The sequence below is a fragment of the Camelus ferus genome, chromosome 12 (genome assembly GCF_009834535.1).
Source record: "Camelus ferus isolate YT-003-E chromosome 12, BCGSAC_Cfer_1.0, whole genome shotgun sequence".
Taxonomy (NCBI): Eukaryota; Metazoa; Chordata; class Mammalia; order Artiodactyla; family Camelidae; genus Camelus; species Camelus ferus.
The window spans coordinates 2,344,587-2,361,264 of NC_045707.1; the positions used below are offsets into that span (position 1 = coordinate 2,344,587).

The 16,678-nt window shown below is 51.2% G+C and overlaps 1 protein-coding gene and 1 pseudogene across 1 annotated transcript; both read right to left on the minus strand.

The window, feature by feature from the left end:
- Positions 1-2,414: 2,414 nt before the first annotated feature.
- On the minus strand, positions 2,415-3,191 carry LOC102508825 (annotated as a pseudogene).
- LOC116667509 (apolipoprotein L2-like) lies at positions 3,154-16,131 on the minus strand. Its single transcript, XM_032492136.1, has 4 exons — positions 15,977-16,131; positions 10,541-10,649; positions 7,878-7,998; positions 3,154-4,850 (listed from the first exon to the last, which is right to left on the minus strand). Exons 2-4 carry the CDS (start codon positions 10,569-10,571, stop codon positions 3,914-3,916), a joined length of 1,089 nt encoding a protein of 362 aa, XP_032348027.1. The 5' UTR covers positions 10,572-10,649; positions 15,977-16,131; the 3' UTR covers positions 3,154-3,913.
- Between the last annotated feature and the right edge of the window lie 547 nt (positions 16,132-16,678).

Consider the following 16,678-nt stretch of genomic DNA (forward strand, 5'->3'; position numbering starts at 1 on the left):
CAGCTCCACACAGAGCTTCAAGATGCAGTGGGTGGAGATTATCTGTATTTCTCTCCGACTGCGGAAGTAGGGGTTGGACCCACTGTTGTATAAGGGATGTTTGGAACCAGGACCAGTAAGGAGAGACATTCTGTTTGAGGCAGTGCACATGTGTATACAGACAGCACAAGTCTGGTGCCTCTTCATCTGAGACTTCCCCCCAGGGTTTGCATCCCTATCACTCATTCTTCTTCCTCATCACTTTGCCTGACTAATTGGTCTAAGAATACAGTCTCCCAACCAGGCTGTTGTGTCTCCTGGGAGTTCCCTGGGTTTGGGCCTAAGCCAAGCTCTGGCCCAGCCTCCCGTGGCAGAACAGAAGCTCCTGGAGAACCACTTGTCCGTTTCCTCCGCTCTCAGAACTGGGAAGGCCTCTTGCTTCTTTCTGGTCTCTGACCTGCCCCAGGCCCCTTCCAGCGGACCCTCTTCTGCGATTGCTTGGCCAGACTCTCCTGGTTGTAACTGGAGGACTCTCAGCTGACAGAGCTGTGACCTGAGAACTGCATCAGATGCACAGGGAGCAAAATGGAATTGAGCTGTCAGGCTTCAGGGAGAACAGGGATAGATCCTGAATGGCTCAAAGACTCAGTGCTTTATACACAGCCCAAGTCAAGTCCATGAGAGACTGTGAGTTCTCCAAGGGCTGATGAAGAATTGACGAAGCAAAGAAACTCATGATTCTAGTGGTCAGGCAAATGGGGGGCCGTGACTGCTGACCTCTTCAGGAAGGAATGGAAGGTTTGATGGAGGCCCCAGGGAAACACTGGCTGATGGGGAGGCAGAGGGACTGAGAAAAGTCTTCTGCAAGGTGGTTTTTACAAAAGGACACGGAAGGCAGTGGAGCACGAGGTGGCTGACATAGGAGATATCCCAGATCATTCTCATGTGTGTCTGGCTCCCTGCCCTGGGCTCCAGGCGTGGGAGCCTGTGTGGCCCTCCCACGCTCCACCGTGGAAACACAGAGAGTCCGTGCCCAGTAGTGCAGGCCTGGGGGCTGGGGGAGAGCAACGCTCAGATGCTTCCCTCTTTCCTCCCTGGAGAAGGTGAATCTGAGGCCACTCCATGCAGGCTCCTCAGAAGGTCCTGGCAGAATCCATCCCCAACATGAGTGACAAAATCAAGAAGTGGGCCTTGTGCTGACTTTCCCTCCTCCCCTGTTTCACTGTCCCAGACCCTCCACGTCCTGCTCCCAGGTATCCTTGAGCCTGGCCTCCAGCTCTGCCCTCATGTGACCCCAGGCTACAGCATGTGACTCTGGGCTGCACACAGGCTTTTGGTTTCTGTGCTGAGAGTAAAGGAATGAAGAGTTGGAAACAGGTGCTTGCTAAGATCTATCTTTAGAAGGTCGTTCAAGCCCAGTGTGGGCAATAAATGGGGGTAAGGGCAAGTCCACCTGGGTAAACACAGCAAGACTATTTCTGGAAGCTCTTGCAATGTTGCAGCAAAGTGTGTTACAGCTCAGTATTACAGCTCAGTTTTACAGCTCAGTTGTGACAGCAACCTGGATCCAGGCGAGAGACCAAGCAGCACTCAGAGGGCCGGAGAACTCAGGTTTTTTACCCCAGTGGGCCCAGAGGAGTTAACACTCCCTGCTCTGGACCCCAACTGTAGGTTTACACAGGCTTTTATAGGCTGCTAATCTACACTTTGCAACATCATATGCAAATAAGGTATAACAAAAGTTGACTAATTAGGAATGAGCTTTGTAGAAATGGACCAATCAGGAGTGATAGAAATGGACCAATCAGGAGTGGTAGTAACGGACCAATCAGGAGTGGTAGAAATGGACCAATCAGGAGTTAGCTCAGGGAACCAATAGAATACTAGGGGTAAGTTCCACTTTCCTAGATGTAAGCTGTTTCAGAAGCAAAAAGTGAGATAATGCTGCTGGGCCAGGGAAACGGATGGTGCTGATATGAGAGTAGCGGTCCTGCCTGAGGGTCCTGCAGGTCTTTTTCATGGCGCTTCCCACCTCAGCAAGTGTCTGCGTGAGATGTGAAGGTACCTTGAGGTTGGCTGTGTGCCCGCTGATCTCTCTCTACCCCTCTGTTCAGGGCTGACACTGTCTTCAACCTGCAAAGAAGCCCTTCTGATCTAAATCAGCCTGAGTACCAAATCTCAGTCCTGGGCCCCACACGCTGGACGGGGAACATATCTGAGCTCAGCCCAAGCCAGACATGCATGGGCTTCCCCCAGGGGTCCCCATGTGACCTGTGGGAAACAGGGTCTGAGGGAAATGACTGGATGGGAGGGCAGGAGCCCAGCGAGCAAGCAGGAGGAGTGATGGAAAACATTTTCCCTTAGATCCTGGGAAGGAAGTTCCTGGGGAAGGGCAGTCAGGCACCCAGAGCCCAGGTGAGCACATCAACAAAGAATGGCACAATGAATCAGTACATATTTATTGAACCCAAGGCTATAGACCAGAAGGTGGGGAGAGCCAGAGGGATCTGAAATATCTTGTCCCGCACCACCCCCAGCTGATGAAGAAACTGAAACTCAGAGAGGCTGCATTTCTTGGCCCCATGCTTGTTGAAATCCTTCACACACCACAAAGTACCATGTCCTGCTGATGGCATCTGGTTTCCTTCCTTCCTTCCTTCCTTCCTTCCTTCCTTCCTTCCTCCTTCCCTCCTTCCTTCCTTCCTTCCTTCCTTCCTTTCTTCCTTCCTTCCTTTCTTCCTTTCTTCCTTTCTTTCCTTGCATGTCATTAGTTTATTATAAAGGAGATGTGGAAATTATTTCCATGATAAAAATGTGTCAGCACTTCAGGAACGGGCAGCTTTGTGTGATGCCATTTCAATAGTGACATTTCAGTCCACATATTTTCCAAGAATGTCACCATCTCAAAATAAGGAATCATCCTTTTCATCTATAACTACATTGCTGCCTCTGTATTCTGGGAGAAGAACTTTATCTCCAACTTCCAGGCTAACTGGTTGTATCTCTCCACCCTTCCTTTAGAGCCCGATCCAGCAGCTATTATGGCTGCCTGTAATACTTTTCCATGAGATTTTTCTGGAAGCCTAATGCCTCCTCTGCTTACAGTTTTGGCTGCAGTCCTTTCAACTAACACATGATCAAAGAGGGGAAGAAACTTTCTAAATGCCTGTCCTGTCATGACTCCAGCTGCCGCAATTCAGACTCTGCTCTCCAGCTGCTGCTGCAAGGAGAAACCCTCAATTCCCTTCTGCCTTCCTTCCTTTCTTTCTCTTTTTCCCAAATCAACCTCTATTCCAACAGAGCATTTGAGGTTTCACAAGAACTGCCTTGGTCTCTCAGTGCACCCTGGTCCCAAAGGGCCCCAGGCAACTTGACAAATATTCCATCCATTAGATGGATGTCATCACAACCATTACCACCACCACCACCACCACCACCATCATCATCACCATAATCAATACGTCACTGCCTAATTCAGATAAACGTGCTGGGAGGAAAAGGTGTCTTGACAGTGGAAAAAGAGGGCTGGAGACCCCACCTGGGAAGATTCTTTTCTGGCGGGGACATCACACCCCGGGGAGGGGCGACAGAGGAGCCACTGCCGCCTCTCCCACAATCCAACAGTCCCAACTCTTTGACTTTCTCCCATTTGCAACTCTTTTGCATTCACAGTCTTCTCATTTCTTGTTCCTCCAGCCTCTCTCTTTCTTCAGGCCCCCAGTGTCTTTTTTAGTTCATGATACACGGTTTTCCCCCTTTTCCCATCACTCTCTCGTCCCCCCTCCACCATTATTCCAGACTCCAAGCTCCCGTGTCTTTCACCATCTGCCACCTGCTTGAATCCCTGCCCAGCTGCGCTCAGACCCAGAAATGCCAAATTCCTTCACACCCAGGTCCGTACGTTTTATTTGGCTCTCTTTTTCCCTCTATAAAGCTACCTCTGCTTCTTGGCCCCGCACGGGCCCCTGCTCCCTGGTCCGCTGTGTGGGGCGGGGGTGGAACACAGGCCCTGCTGCAGACTCTCATAGCTCCCAGTGAGCTCCTCCAACCTCTTCTCCAGCTCCCGGGCCCGCTGCCTTAGCTGTTCGGAAAACTCTGCCTTTGCCCCCTCATGCAGGTGCATTGCCTCTTTCACCAGGTAGCCCACATCCATCACAAGGAGGGAGCCTGCAGAGGCCACAGCCAGGACCCGGGCTCCTTTGGCCATTGCCAGACCTGTGCCTTTAAGAACTTCCTGCAACCGCTTGCCACTTTGGTATGAGATCTGCCCCGTGGTCAGGAAGCGAAACAGATCTTCACCGAAGCCAGGGTTGGCATTGACCAGCTTGATGGCACAGATATTCATTTCAATGCGTTGCACGGCTTCTGTGAGTTTCTCTTCTGTGGAAACAATTTGTGGCATGTTGTGCAGTAGAATCTCCTTGACCACTTTCCATTTGTGGATGGCAGATGACATCAAAGGGTGGGCCATGATTTCTGCTAACGACATGCTCTTGTGTTCCTTCACACTGGTGGCCACACTGGTCACAGCAGCTGTGGCCCCCAGCCCTAACGCAGTTGCCGAGAGTGCCAGACTGACCCCTGCTGTCGCGGGTGCCAGAGCCAGGCCAGCAATGGTCAGGAGGCCAGACGCTGCACCAGCAGAGGTGGCCGCCACCTTATAGATGGTGCAGTCCCTGTGATCCTTGTCCACCTTGTCTGCAAGTGCGTGCAGCTTTCTTATGCTTTCCTCAAGCTTCCGTTTCACCCGAGGAAACCTCTTCAAAAACCTCTTCTTACTCAGCTGCTCCCTTAGCAGCATGTCTCGGTCGCTCAGGGCCAAGTCTGCTTTCAGCTCGTTCAGGTATTCACGCAGTGCATCTGCCTCTTCCCTGTAACAGAGAAGGTCAAGGGGTTAAGAAGGCAGTTTCGGGGTCTCTGTAAAATAGGCTCAACAAGATTTAACCTGGATACTTCACAGAGATTTTTCTATAAAGCAAAGAGATTTTCTATCGACATTACACACGTATCTTGTACGTTGGAGAGGCTCCGTATACTTGTTCAAACGCGGAATAAACAAGCACAAGCCATCTTAGGACACTTTTCACGGTAGGTGTTTGGTAAGACACCTTCTGACTCAGGCAGGTCAGCACCGTCGCCTCCAAGGTGCTTGTAGAGCGGGAGCTCCGCAGGTAAACACACAGAGGTGGGATTGGAGCAGAGAAACCCTCATTCAGAGAAGCTTAGGGTGCAGTGAGGAATCAACCTGCTTTTGCCCTTGGCTAAGGGAAGTGATCCCTAAGCCCCTAGAATGTTCTGGATGGTAGGCACGCCCTGCTTTGCCTGCGCTTCTGGCCACTGGACAGTCTGCCAGGGTGATGCGTGATGGGCCTCTGGGTCATGTGGTGTGAGTCCTGACCTCTGGAGGAACTGGACACGAGGGTATTCGTCTGACCTCTGGGAGAGGCTGGAGACACAGGTCAGCTGGGCGGGCAGCATGGGATTGAGCCTTAGGAGGACCCTTTGCACTGAGGCTCAGGGTACCTGTGACACTCTCCTTGACCAAACATTAGTCAGGCTCTTCTGAGTCCTCTCCTCAACCAGGCCTCCACCTTCCCCTTCCCTGTTCTGTCCCCTGATGGCCCCTATCACTCAGTCTCAGCAAGAACCCTGCTAAATCCACGTAGAGAGACTCCCCCACTCTGAGTTCTGATTGCATTTGATACCTGATCAAATTCCTCATCTCCCACCTTTGAGGCAGCCTGTCCTTGACCTGCCTTTAGTGAGAATCCTGTTAGGAACGATAAACAGGAATCCCCTCCCCTTGGTGTCTCCTCTCAGTAATTTTCCCTCCACCACCCCTCACTCTGCTCCTTGGCTATAAACCCCCAGTGTCTGTGCTGTATTCAGGCTTGAGCCTAGTCTGTCTCCTCTACAGCAATGGGCTTCACACCTGTCACCACAGTCCTGAGTGCAGCCTTCCTTATCGTGTCAAGGACTGTCAGGAGCATTTTGTTAAACACAGTGGGCACCCCTGGTTGGCACTGACCCGTGTGCACTGAACACAGGACAGTAATGCGTCCTGAGGACGAGAAGCTTCATGTTTGAAACCCTCCCAGACTCTGCCCTGTGGTTGCTTGAAACCTGCATCCTTCTCTGTAGTAAACTGGACCTGGGAGTGTGCCAGCTGTCAGGGAGCTCTGTGCATCCTTCTAACGAATTCTCCAACTGGCGGGTGGTTTGGGGCATCCTCCAAATTTGTCACTGCTGTCAGGTGTAAGAACAATCTGGGGACTGTGCACTGAGACTTTGTAGTTTTGCTAACTCTGAGTACTTAGAATTTGTTTAAGAAACACTAAACTCACAGCTAGAAGGGATGTTAATGATCACTGTCCCTGACCTATGCTCTCTTCCAAGCCTTATGCCCTTGACCTTCCCAGTTGAAGGTCGCTGGGTCCATTCACTTCCCCAACTGACTGGGAAGCAGGAGAGAGGTTATTAACTCTGGTTCATCTTGGACTCTACAGCCCACCTCACTGACTCCCAACCCATCACCCAGCACCTCAGACTTCTCAAGTGTCACCAGCCTAACTCACACCTTAGCTGTGACAGCTTCACATACCTGCACACCAAGGCCATGTGCAACTCGATTGTTGATGAACCCTCCAAAAGATTCAAGGGACCTTAGGGAACAACTGTATGAATTGCTAAGCCTGAAAAGTTCTGTATGCATTTGGATGAGCTGGTGGAGGAAGTACATTCCTGTTTGGTGGGGACTTGACAGTCGCCTCAGAAATCTGTAAACTACACAAAATTGGCAGCCACTCATTGTGGCAGTGGAGTCACCACTAAGCCACACTGCATTCAGACAGGTCACGCTACTCTATATAGAATAGAGGAGGGTCCCAGATAGCAGTTGAGACCCCCTGGCCCCCAGGCAGGGTATGGAGGACAGAGTCACCCTGGGTCCTCTATGCCCAGCACCAGGGGATCAAGTCTGGGAGGGAAGAAGTGTCCCCTCTCCCACTCACGGCACCTCTGCCAGCATCACAGCCCTTCAATTCTGTGTCCCTCCCCCCAGTCTTGTCCTGACCCACTTTCAGCGCCTTCCAGCTAGTCCTTCAGCCGGAACCCCTCTGCTCCATCCTCCGCACTCAGTTAGACCCTGGTCCAGGCTCCCTCAACCTTTGCATGTGATGCCTGCACTTGGTTCCCCACCTGTGACCCCGCTCTAAGGCCATCGCCACAGTCCATCAGATTGAACTGCTTCTCCCTTTGTACAGATGACAAATCTGAGATCCAGGACATAAGCCCAGAGCCCCATTGCCGGGCCAGGATAGAGCCAGGACCCAACCCAGCTCCGTCCAATTCCACCCCAGCCTCTCTGCCCTAGGGGCCCCGGGTCCTGCAGTGTCTGCACAATTCCTAAGATGGGGATGCCAGGGCTCCAGTCAGAAAGAACCCCCAGGACACAAGCAGACTCATCCCAAAGGAAGTCCTGCTTGGTTCTCATCTCCAGGAACAAGACCCTTGGCCTTGGTCTCTTACCAACAAGCTTTTGCAAAGTTAACACGAACTGAGCACCTACTACATAACAGCTATTATGCTAAGCACTTGGCATGTATTATCTCAGTTTCCTCACAGTAAACTTGAACAATGAAGAAACCAAGGCAGACAGAAGTTAAGTAAGTTGTCCAGGGTCAATAACCTGCCCCTTCCTTGCACTTTCATCTCTTCTCAACCTGAGGCCGTTCACTGCCAGCAAATGACATGGAGGAAAAATTCCTCGTGCATTCTTGAGAAGGAACATCTTTTACCCCAACCATCGGATACTGCCTGGAGGAGGTGTGCCTGCCAGGAGGAAACTAGTCCAGGGAGGGGGGTTTGGGTGACATCCCTGGGGCACCCGTGCAGGTCACCTGGACAAGTTGCCCTCAGCCACAAATCTGTTTAGGACTTCAGTCAGCAGGTGTGACAGTTCCTCTCTGCTCAGTATGTCCCGCAGAGATTCGACAACAGCCTCAAAGAAGCTCTCAGGATCTAGATGGGAAGAGAGCAACAGAAGATTAGAAGAAATTGTGATGGAACATAAATGGTATTGAATATAAAGTGGTTACAGTTCATCTTCCTGAGCAGTGCTCCCCTGGGGAGCTGTTGGTGTAATCACCCAGCGCTATGGGCAGAAGTGGGTCCCCCCAAATTCATATGTGCAAACCCTGACCCCCTAAGTGATTGTATTTAAAGATAGGACCTTTAAGGAGGGAATTATGGTTAAATGAGCTCATAAGTGTGGGGCCCTAATCCAATAAGATGGTGTCCTTATTAGAAGAGGAAGTGAAGCCAGTCTGTCTGTCTCTCTCTGCACACTGAGAAAAGACCGTGTGAGAACAGGACCAGCCGGCCGCAGGCACTGACACCCGGGAATGAGGTCCCACCAGAAACCCACCCGCCACTTCCTCAGCCTTGCACTTTCAGACTCCAGAACCATTTAAGGAATTCCTGGCATTTAGGTGTGGTTCAGAAATGAAAAAATTTAATCCTTTCGAAAGAAAATAAATACAGGGCGCATAAGACATATTAGTCACCATTTACAGCAGAGTCTGGGCAGCAGCCTATAAAGAAATGCATTCATGTTTCGACAGTGAAACAAATGAATATTCACATTAAGGGACACAGAACGTAATGACTGTAAACTGCCTCAGGTCAGCACAGGGCAAGATTGCTGCCCACGTGAGTTACCAAAAACATGTGTGGTTTTCTGCAACCTGGTGGCTATGAAATTGCTGATAACAGACTGGGGACTAGTATGTGTTTACATGTGGCCTGGGACAGGATGGAAAATGCGCTTCGAGTCACATTCCCACAAAGAGTCATTATCCCTACTTCGCAGAAGAAGAAAGTGAGACTAGACAGGGCAGTGAGCACCCGAGGCCAGCACGCAGACAGCCCAGAGGTTGAAAGTCACGGGGATTCTTATGACATTACTTTGAAGCCTCCTTACGTTTTAAACCCCCCTGTGATGTCTGCATTCTCCCCTACAGCGTATCTGTGGGGTCATCTTGCAACTCGTTTTCGGTGGTAAGCACACTGCAGTGGATACAGAGGTAGAGATATGTTGTGCACATAAAACTTAAATAATCTTATAAACCGATGTTACTTCAATGTAAAAAAAAGTCTCAGAATTCAGAGCGTTGAGTCAAAGTACCAGGTGAGAGACTCCTCCCTCGAGTCACAGACGCCAGGCCGGGCGGGGAGGGGCTTCCTCAGGGGCGTGAGGGGCGGGACCTCAGCTCTGAGCCTGTGGTCCGTCCCTGTCACCTCTCTCTCCCCCAGGCTGCTCCCAGGGGCCACAGCTCCCACTGGCTCCACTGAGCCCAGCTGGCCCTTTTATACACAGGAGACGGTCTTGTTTCTGAGGAGAGCTGATCCTCAGGGCTCCCGCAGCCCGGCCTCCCTCACGGGCCCCAGAGCCGGCTGGGGGCTCCCGGCTTCTACTCTGCGCCCCCTCCCTTATGTTTCCACTTGGTTATTTTACTCCCCTGGGAAGCCCTGGACAAGGTGTGAATCGGCTGCTTAGTGATGGGGGAAATGTAGTTCTTAGAAAACAGGAGTCAAGGAAACAGTGATGATTTTGGTGCGTGGAGAGTTACTCAGTTTTTTCTCTTTCCTGCGTCGAATAAGGTGGAAAAGAAACCAGGGCTTCCATAGGGGGAGCTCCCAGCACTGAATCTGTGGGTTGATTGATTGGGGTGAGGGGGGTGGGGGAAATGCCTGAGCACCTGGGTGTCTGCAGGGGGATCTGAGGGCAAAGGAATCACTACCTGCCGGAGGCAGTCCCGCCTGGTTAACAGGTGCCCTGAGGGAAAATTCGGGGTGGGAGGTGAGAATTCTGGGGTGCAGTGAGGCCCCACTTGGGACACACAGTGACAGCAACCACCAGGAGGACCTGCTCCGGGGCAGGCACTGGCCCAGCCACAGACCTACGTTATATTTGATCCTCAGAACAACATGAGGGAATATCATTCCCATTTTACGTGGGAGGTCAGGGACGGCGCTCCAGGTCACACAGTTGGCAGGTGGCAAATGCCAGACTGTGGTTTCGTTCAGGGGTCCGATGACCCTGGCAGAGTGTTGGGGCTGGCAGCAGGGCGACAGTGGAGAAAAGAGGTTAAACTGGTAACAGTCCAGCATCTGGGAGCAAGAGGAGCCTGGACAAAGGGAGAGGGCAGAGAAGCCTCCAGGGTTGCTGGTCAACCTCCTCTCTGCGCCCAGCCTGCTTTGGGACGCCCCACACTACGGTCACCCCCTTCCCAGGGCTTCTGCTGCCTGACCCATAACATCTGCTGTGTGGTGGGGGAGGGAAGGAATGAGCACCTTGGCCTTGGCCCCTTGAGCAGAGGGCATTGAAGGAGCCTGTGGGCACAAATCCCATAGCAGGGGGCCTCCCCTCAGCCCCTCATGGGGGCTCAGGGATGTTTGTCAACCTCTTCTTGGGTTTTAATTCCTCTAGGTTAACTCAGCCTGGAGACACTGCCCTCATTCTAGGGCACAAGTAGGAAGCAGTCAGAGAAGGAGCGACTACCTGGGTAGTCCCGGCTGGTTTCTGACGTCATGGTGCCAGCAGAGGGATGTCAGCGTCTTACTTCAGCTCACCAGTCTGCGTCAGGCTGGAAGGAGTTGTGGCCTCACCCCTGGGGAAGAGAAAACAGATGGTAGACTGGAACATGAGTGAGCTCCAGGCAACAGGGAGCAGCGAGGGGACAGGTCTCTGGCCATTTCCCCTGGGATGGCCACCAGCGCCACAGTGGACTCAAAACAATGACTTTCTCTGTCTACTGGGCTCTGCTGGTGGCTATTCAGAGAAAGCCCTTCCCATCACTGTAGCTCCCTCCCAGCAAAGTCAGAGTCCTGTTGTCCTGTTGGGACAGAAGGAGAAGATATTCAGACAACACGTGGCCACCTGGAAAGTTCTAGAAGCAATAAAACCAAACACAGAAGAAAAGAACGGAAGGGAATACTCTGCAAATTACGTGAGGGTGGGGGCAGCTGTGTTCACTAGCTGAAGGCCGCTCGCATTGCTGCAGGGTGTGTGGTGTGCAGCGCTCCAGAAACTCCCCTGCACTTAGCTTAGCCCAGGTTCTCACCCTGGTGCTGCAGCCTGGACTTGAACCCAAGTCTTTCAGATCCAGGTGCCACATTTGTGATGACTGTGCTCTGTTGCCTTTTCTATACAGAAATATTTATTCATGGATGTATGTTTATTGGTGAATGCCTCAATTCTGATCTTAAAAAAGAAGCATCTTGCCACTGTGGCAAACAGAACGACAGTGCCTCAAAGAACTAACTATAGAATTACCATGTGATCTAGTAATTCCATTCTTCCTTCAGACCAACATGAAGCAAAAGCAGAGACTCAAAGAGATATTGAAACACTTGTGTTCATCACATCATTATTCACAGCAGCCAAAAAGGAGAAGCAACGCAAGCTTCCATCAGTGGATGAATGGATAAGAACAATGTGGTCTTCACGTACAGTGGGCTAATATTTACCTTTCAAAATAAGGCAGTTCTGACATGTGCTACACTAAGGATGGAACTCAAGGACAGTATACTCAGTGAAATAAGCCTGTGACAGAAAGATGAATCCATAGGATGCTGCTTATATGAGGTACGTAGAGCAGTCGGATTCATAGAGACAGAAAGCAGAGTGGTGGGCGCCAGGGCTGTGAGTAGGGGAGAGCGGAGTTAGCGTTTACAGGGCAAAGCTTTGGTTTCACAAAGCGAAAGAGCTACGGAGATGGACAGCGGTGACGGTCGCACAACATTCTGAAGGTGTTTAACACCGCTCAGCTCTGCACTTTAAAATGGCTACGCTGGTAAAGTTTATGTTATGTCTATTTTTCAACAATAAAAGAATTTTTAAAAAAGCCAATCAGAAAAGGAAAAATACTGTCAGATTCCACTCATATGAAGTGCTTAGGGCAGTTAGATTCATGAAGGCAGGGAGGACAGTGGTGCTCCCAGGGGTGGAGGGGAGGGAAGGGGGAATGGAGACTTAGTGGTTCATGGGGACAGAGTTTCAGTTTTGCAAGATGTAAAGTGTTCTGGGATTGGATGGTGGTGCTGGGTGCCCAACACTGGGAATGTCCTTGATGCCACTGAACTGGACACTTAAATGTGGCTACGATGGGAAATTTTATGTTATGTGTATTTTATCACAAGCATTTTTCAAAAAATAAATCTTTAAAAAAGCTGGCTTTTATGGAAAAAAATAAAACAGCTAGGCACACTTCCAGCAGAGCTGTGGTGTCAGAGAAGCCGTTTGGCACTAGAAACTCAAGTCTGAAGTGCTGGGAGTGAGCGTGTGGCCCCGGTGAGCAAATAAAACTAGACTGAGCACCAAGGGCAAAAGCATAGTGTTGTCTCCACGCATCTGGTGAATGGAAACACCTCAGCGGCCTTCTACTCCTGTACTAGATGGAGACATTTCCCTGCCACCTCACCCCAGAGCTAGGATTTCTGTCCTGAAATAAAATCCGTTGAATTAAAACTCATTTACACGGAGCTGGCAGCCAAGCTGGCAGAGTAGAAGGAGCCAGCTCTCACCTCCTTTCACAAACACACCCAAATCACAACCAACTGCAGAACAACCATCAGTGACAAAGACTGGAATGTACCGAAAGTGGGCTTCCATAACTAAAGACATAAAGAAGGAACCACAACAAGATGGTAGGAGTGATGCAGGAAAAATGGATGTGGGGTGTAAGGAGAGCCGTGTCCTAGGTTTCGGTGGAGCCCCTGGGACGTGCCCCGCCGGGTGTGGGTCCTTGGCTTCCCCCAGGAAAGATTTCAACAGTGAGCCACAGTTGAGTAAGCATAGATTTATTTAGAGAGATACATACTGTATAGAGTGTAGGCTGTGACAAAAGGCACGAGAAAGGCCACGAGGTGTGGGCGTAGGGTGCTCAGGTTAAAGTACAAGTAGGCACACACTCCATAGAGACAGTGTGGGCTGTCTCCCAAGTGAAGGGAGAGACAGAGGCGGCTAGGAGGCGTGGTGTTGCCAGTTTTCATGGGTTCAGTAGCTTCACACGCCTTCAGGTGGGAGGACTCTTCCAGCTACCCTGGGGAAGGGGATGGGATTGCCAGGAATTGGGCCACAGCCCACTCTTTGGCCTTCTATGCTTAGCCTTGGGACTGTCCCGGCACTTGGGGCATATTATTTCTCAGTGCTAATATATTACCATGGGAGTATAATGAAGCTCACGTCCTACTGGAAGGCAAACCTCTTGCCATCTTAATCCTCAGGGCCTACTGGGAGTTGAATTTTCCACCATTTCGGTGTTAATTGCTGTCATCCCTTGAATGGTTGGGCCCTGCCCCTTTCCCTCCTGTCTCAGGAGGAGCAGACTTGTGATATAATCAAATCCCTTACCCCTGGGTGGGCAACCCCCAAACTGGAGAATAAGTATGTTGAAGAGATTCTCCCACAGAGTCACAGTTCTGAGCCCAAAGTCAGGCTTCTCGGCTTAGGAGTCCGGCATTAGGAAGAGAAGCCCCCAGAGTATGTGGCTTTGAAGGCCAGGGGGGGGGGGCTTAACTGCAGGAGGCCCACAGGACTGGGGGAAATAGAGACGTCCCTCTCAAAAGGCACAAAACCTCATGCAGACCAGGACCAAGGGATTAAGCAGCCATATCATGGGACCCCGGGCCAGACCTAACTTCTGGGCTTCGACCTCTCCTGGGAAGCTGTGGAATGACTGGGGCTCACTCTGGGGACAAAGACTCAGTGGCGGACATATCGAGGCATATTCATGTGTTCAAACTCTCCTGGAGGCTGACATCTTGCTTGAGTCATATACTAAGACCAGGCTCCACCCACTGCCTGTAGGATCCAGTGGGGCTCACCTCAGGCCAAACAACTACCTGGGCAGGAACATAGCTGCACCATCAGCAGACAGGCTGCTTAATGACTTCCTGAGCACACGCTCACCTCTAGACACACCGCTAGACACAGCCCTGCCCACCAGAGGGCCAGGACCCAGCTCCACCCACCAGTGGGCAGGCACTGGCCACTCCCACCAGGAAGCCTGCACAAGCCTCCAGACCAGCCCCAGCCACCAGGGGGCAGACACCAGAAGCAAGAAAACCACCATCCCACAGCCTGTGGAATGTGTCCAGAAATGCAGGCCACATCGCACCCTGGGACCAGCTGTCACCTGGCCCTTGGGTGATGACAGGAGAGTGCACTGCTGGGAGGCACAAGACGTCTCCTAAGAGCGCCTCTTCTCCAAGGTTGAGAAATGGAACCAGCCTACAACATCACATAAAAATAGAAACGTAGACAAAATGAAGGGGCAGAGGAATGGGTTCCACACAAAGGAAAAAGGTAAAATCCCAATAGAGGAACTAGGTGAAGTGGAGACAGGCAATCTCCCTGGGAAAGAGTCCAGGGTAATGATCGTAAAGATGATCAAAGACCTCAGGAGGAGAATGGGTGACCAGAATGAGAAGTCAGAGGTTTTTTAACAAAGAGAATAAAAATATAGAAAACATTGATGCAGAGTTGAAGATAACTGAAATGATAAATAGAGTAGAAAGAATCAACAGTAGACTAAATGAGACAGAAGAATGGACCAGTGAGCTGGAAAACAGTGAAAATCACTGCCATAGAACAGAAAACAAGAAAAAAGGATGAAAAGAAATGAGGACAGTTTAAGAGACCTCTGGGACAATGTCAAGTGCACAGTATTCACAGTATACTGGTCCCAGAAGGAGAAGAGCGAGAGAAAGAGCCTGAGAAAAATATTTCAAGAGATAGTAACAAAGACTTCCCTAATCTGGGAAAGGAAAGAGTCACCCAAATCCAGGAAATGCAGAGAGTTGCACACAGCATTAGCCCTAAGAGTGACACACCAAGACACCCTGTAATTAAAATGACAAAAATTACAGATGAAGAGAGACTGTTAAGAGCAACAATGGAAGAGCAACAAGTAACATCCAAGGGAGCTCCCAGAAGACTGCCAGCTGATTTTTCAGCAGAAACTCTGCAGAGGAGAAGGGAGTGGCACGATTTATTTAAAGTGATGAAAGAGAAAAGCTACAAGCAAGAAGACTCAAGCTAGCAAGGCTCTTGTTCAGGTCCGATGCAGGACTCCAAAGCTTCACAGACAAAAGCTAAAAGAATTCAGCACCACCAAAGCAGCTTTACAACAAATGTTAAAGGAACATCTCTAGGCAGAAAAGAAAAGGCCAGAACTAGAAAAAAAAAATTGTAATGAAAAATCATTGTCATTGACGCATGTCTATATATAGCCATTTACCCCTGAGACTGCAAAACAGGATACCTGCTGCCACCGTGTGCAGGGGGCCCGGCTCCCTGCCTCCCTCTGGGCCTCCTTCCCTCACAGCCCACCTCCTGCATCTCCCACCTCACACAGTCCTGAGGGAGCACCCGGGGAGCCCGGGATGCCAAAGCCCCACTGACTGCCTGCTTGGTCCCCTGTCCTCCCCTCTCAGGCCTCAGTTTCCCCCCCAAGGCACTGAGCAGGCACTCAGAGATGGGGGTGGGGGGTTGGGCCTGTGAAATTTTAATTCCTTGTATCTGAAAAAACCCTTTGCCCTCTTCAGCCTCTGCACAGACCCTCGGGTGTGGCCTCAAGGCCACAAGGCTCTGACTCCCCCTTCCTCCACCTCCTCTGATTCCCCAAATTTCTCAAAGAACCAGACCCCACCATCAATTACCTTCCTTCTAGAGTCACCACTCATGTCTCAGCCACCTGAGGAGTTTTTGCGCTCCCTCTGCTCTGTTTCGGGTACAGGGGGCGGGAGGAAGCAGTCAGACCCACCTGCCTCCAAATCCAGGCTCTGCCACTGCTTTACCTGTGGCCCTGGGCCCCTCACCTCCTCTCCCTGAGCTTCCATTTCCTTCTTCTCCAAAATAGTGACAATCAAGTAGTGACCAGCACCCTCTTCTCAGAGACACATGGTGAGGATGGGGAGATGGGGGTCTGCTTACCCAGGAGTCTCGCTCTGGCTGAGTGTGAACCAGACCCAGGCGTTCTCAGCTGCGTGGATCCAGTCACCTGCTCTGCGCCTGCATAATAACCAGACACAGCGTCCTCTGGGCCCAGATACACCCCCCAAATCAAAAGGGAAAGTGAAAGCACTGGATCCTGAGTTGCTCACAGCACAGACTCTGCCCAGCAGGCCGCACCCTCAGCACCCTTCCTGCTGACCCCTTCGAGAAACAATCCCGCACCTGACATTCCAGGACCTTCTAGACTCAGCCCATCCTGCCTCAGTCTCTGCAAAGGACCACCTGCCACCTACAGACTCGAAAGCCCTGGGGAAATCACTCCCCCAACCACAGGCTTCCTCCCAGCCCCCATCAGCCTCTCAACCCCGCCCCCCCCGCCCCCCAGTCCATCTGCTTACTCACTTTTGTGCCACCAGGTGTGGACAGTCCTGGAACATACCAGCTGCTCACTGCATATCTGTCATATTGGTGCTGCTGAACTCAAACTCATACAGGTTCTAGGCATTTGCTCAGTTAGGTCTTTCTGCCAGAACACCTGCTCCTACCACCCGGAAAAGTCAGTCTCATCCTCCAAAGCACAAATCTGGCATCACTTCCTCTGAGAAGCCCTCCAGGACCTCTCCTGCAGAGACCATGGTCCCCTGCTCTGCTCCCATGGTACCTGGGAGAGGGGCCTAAGTC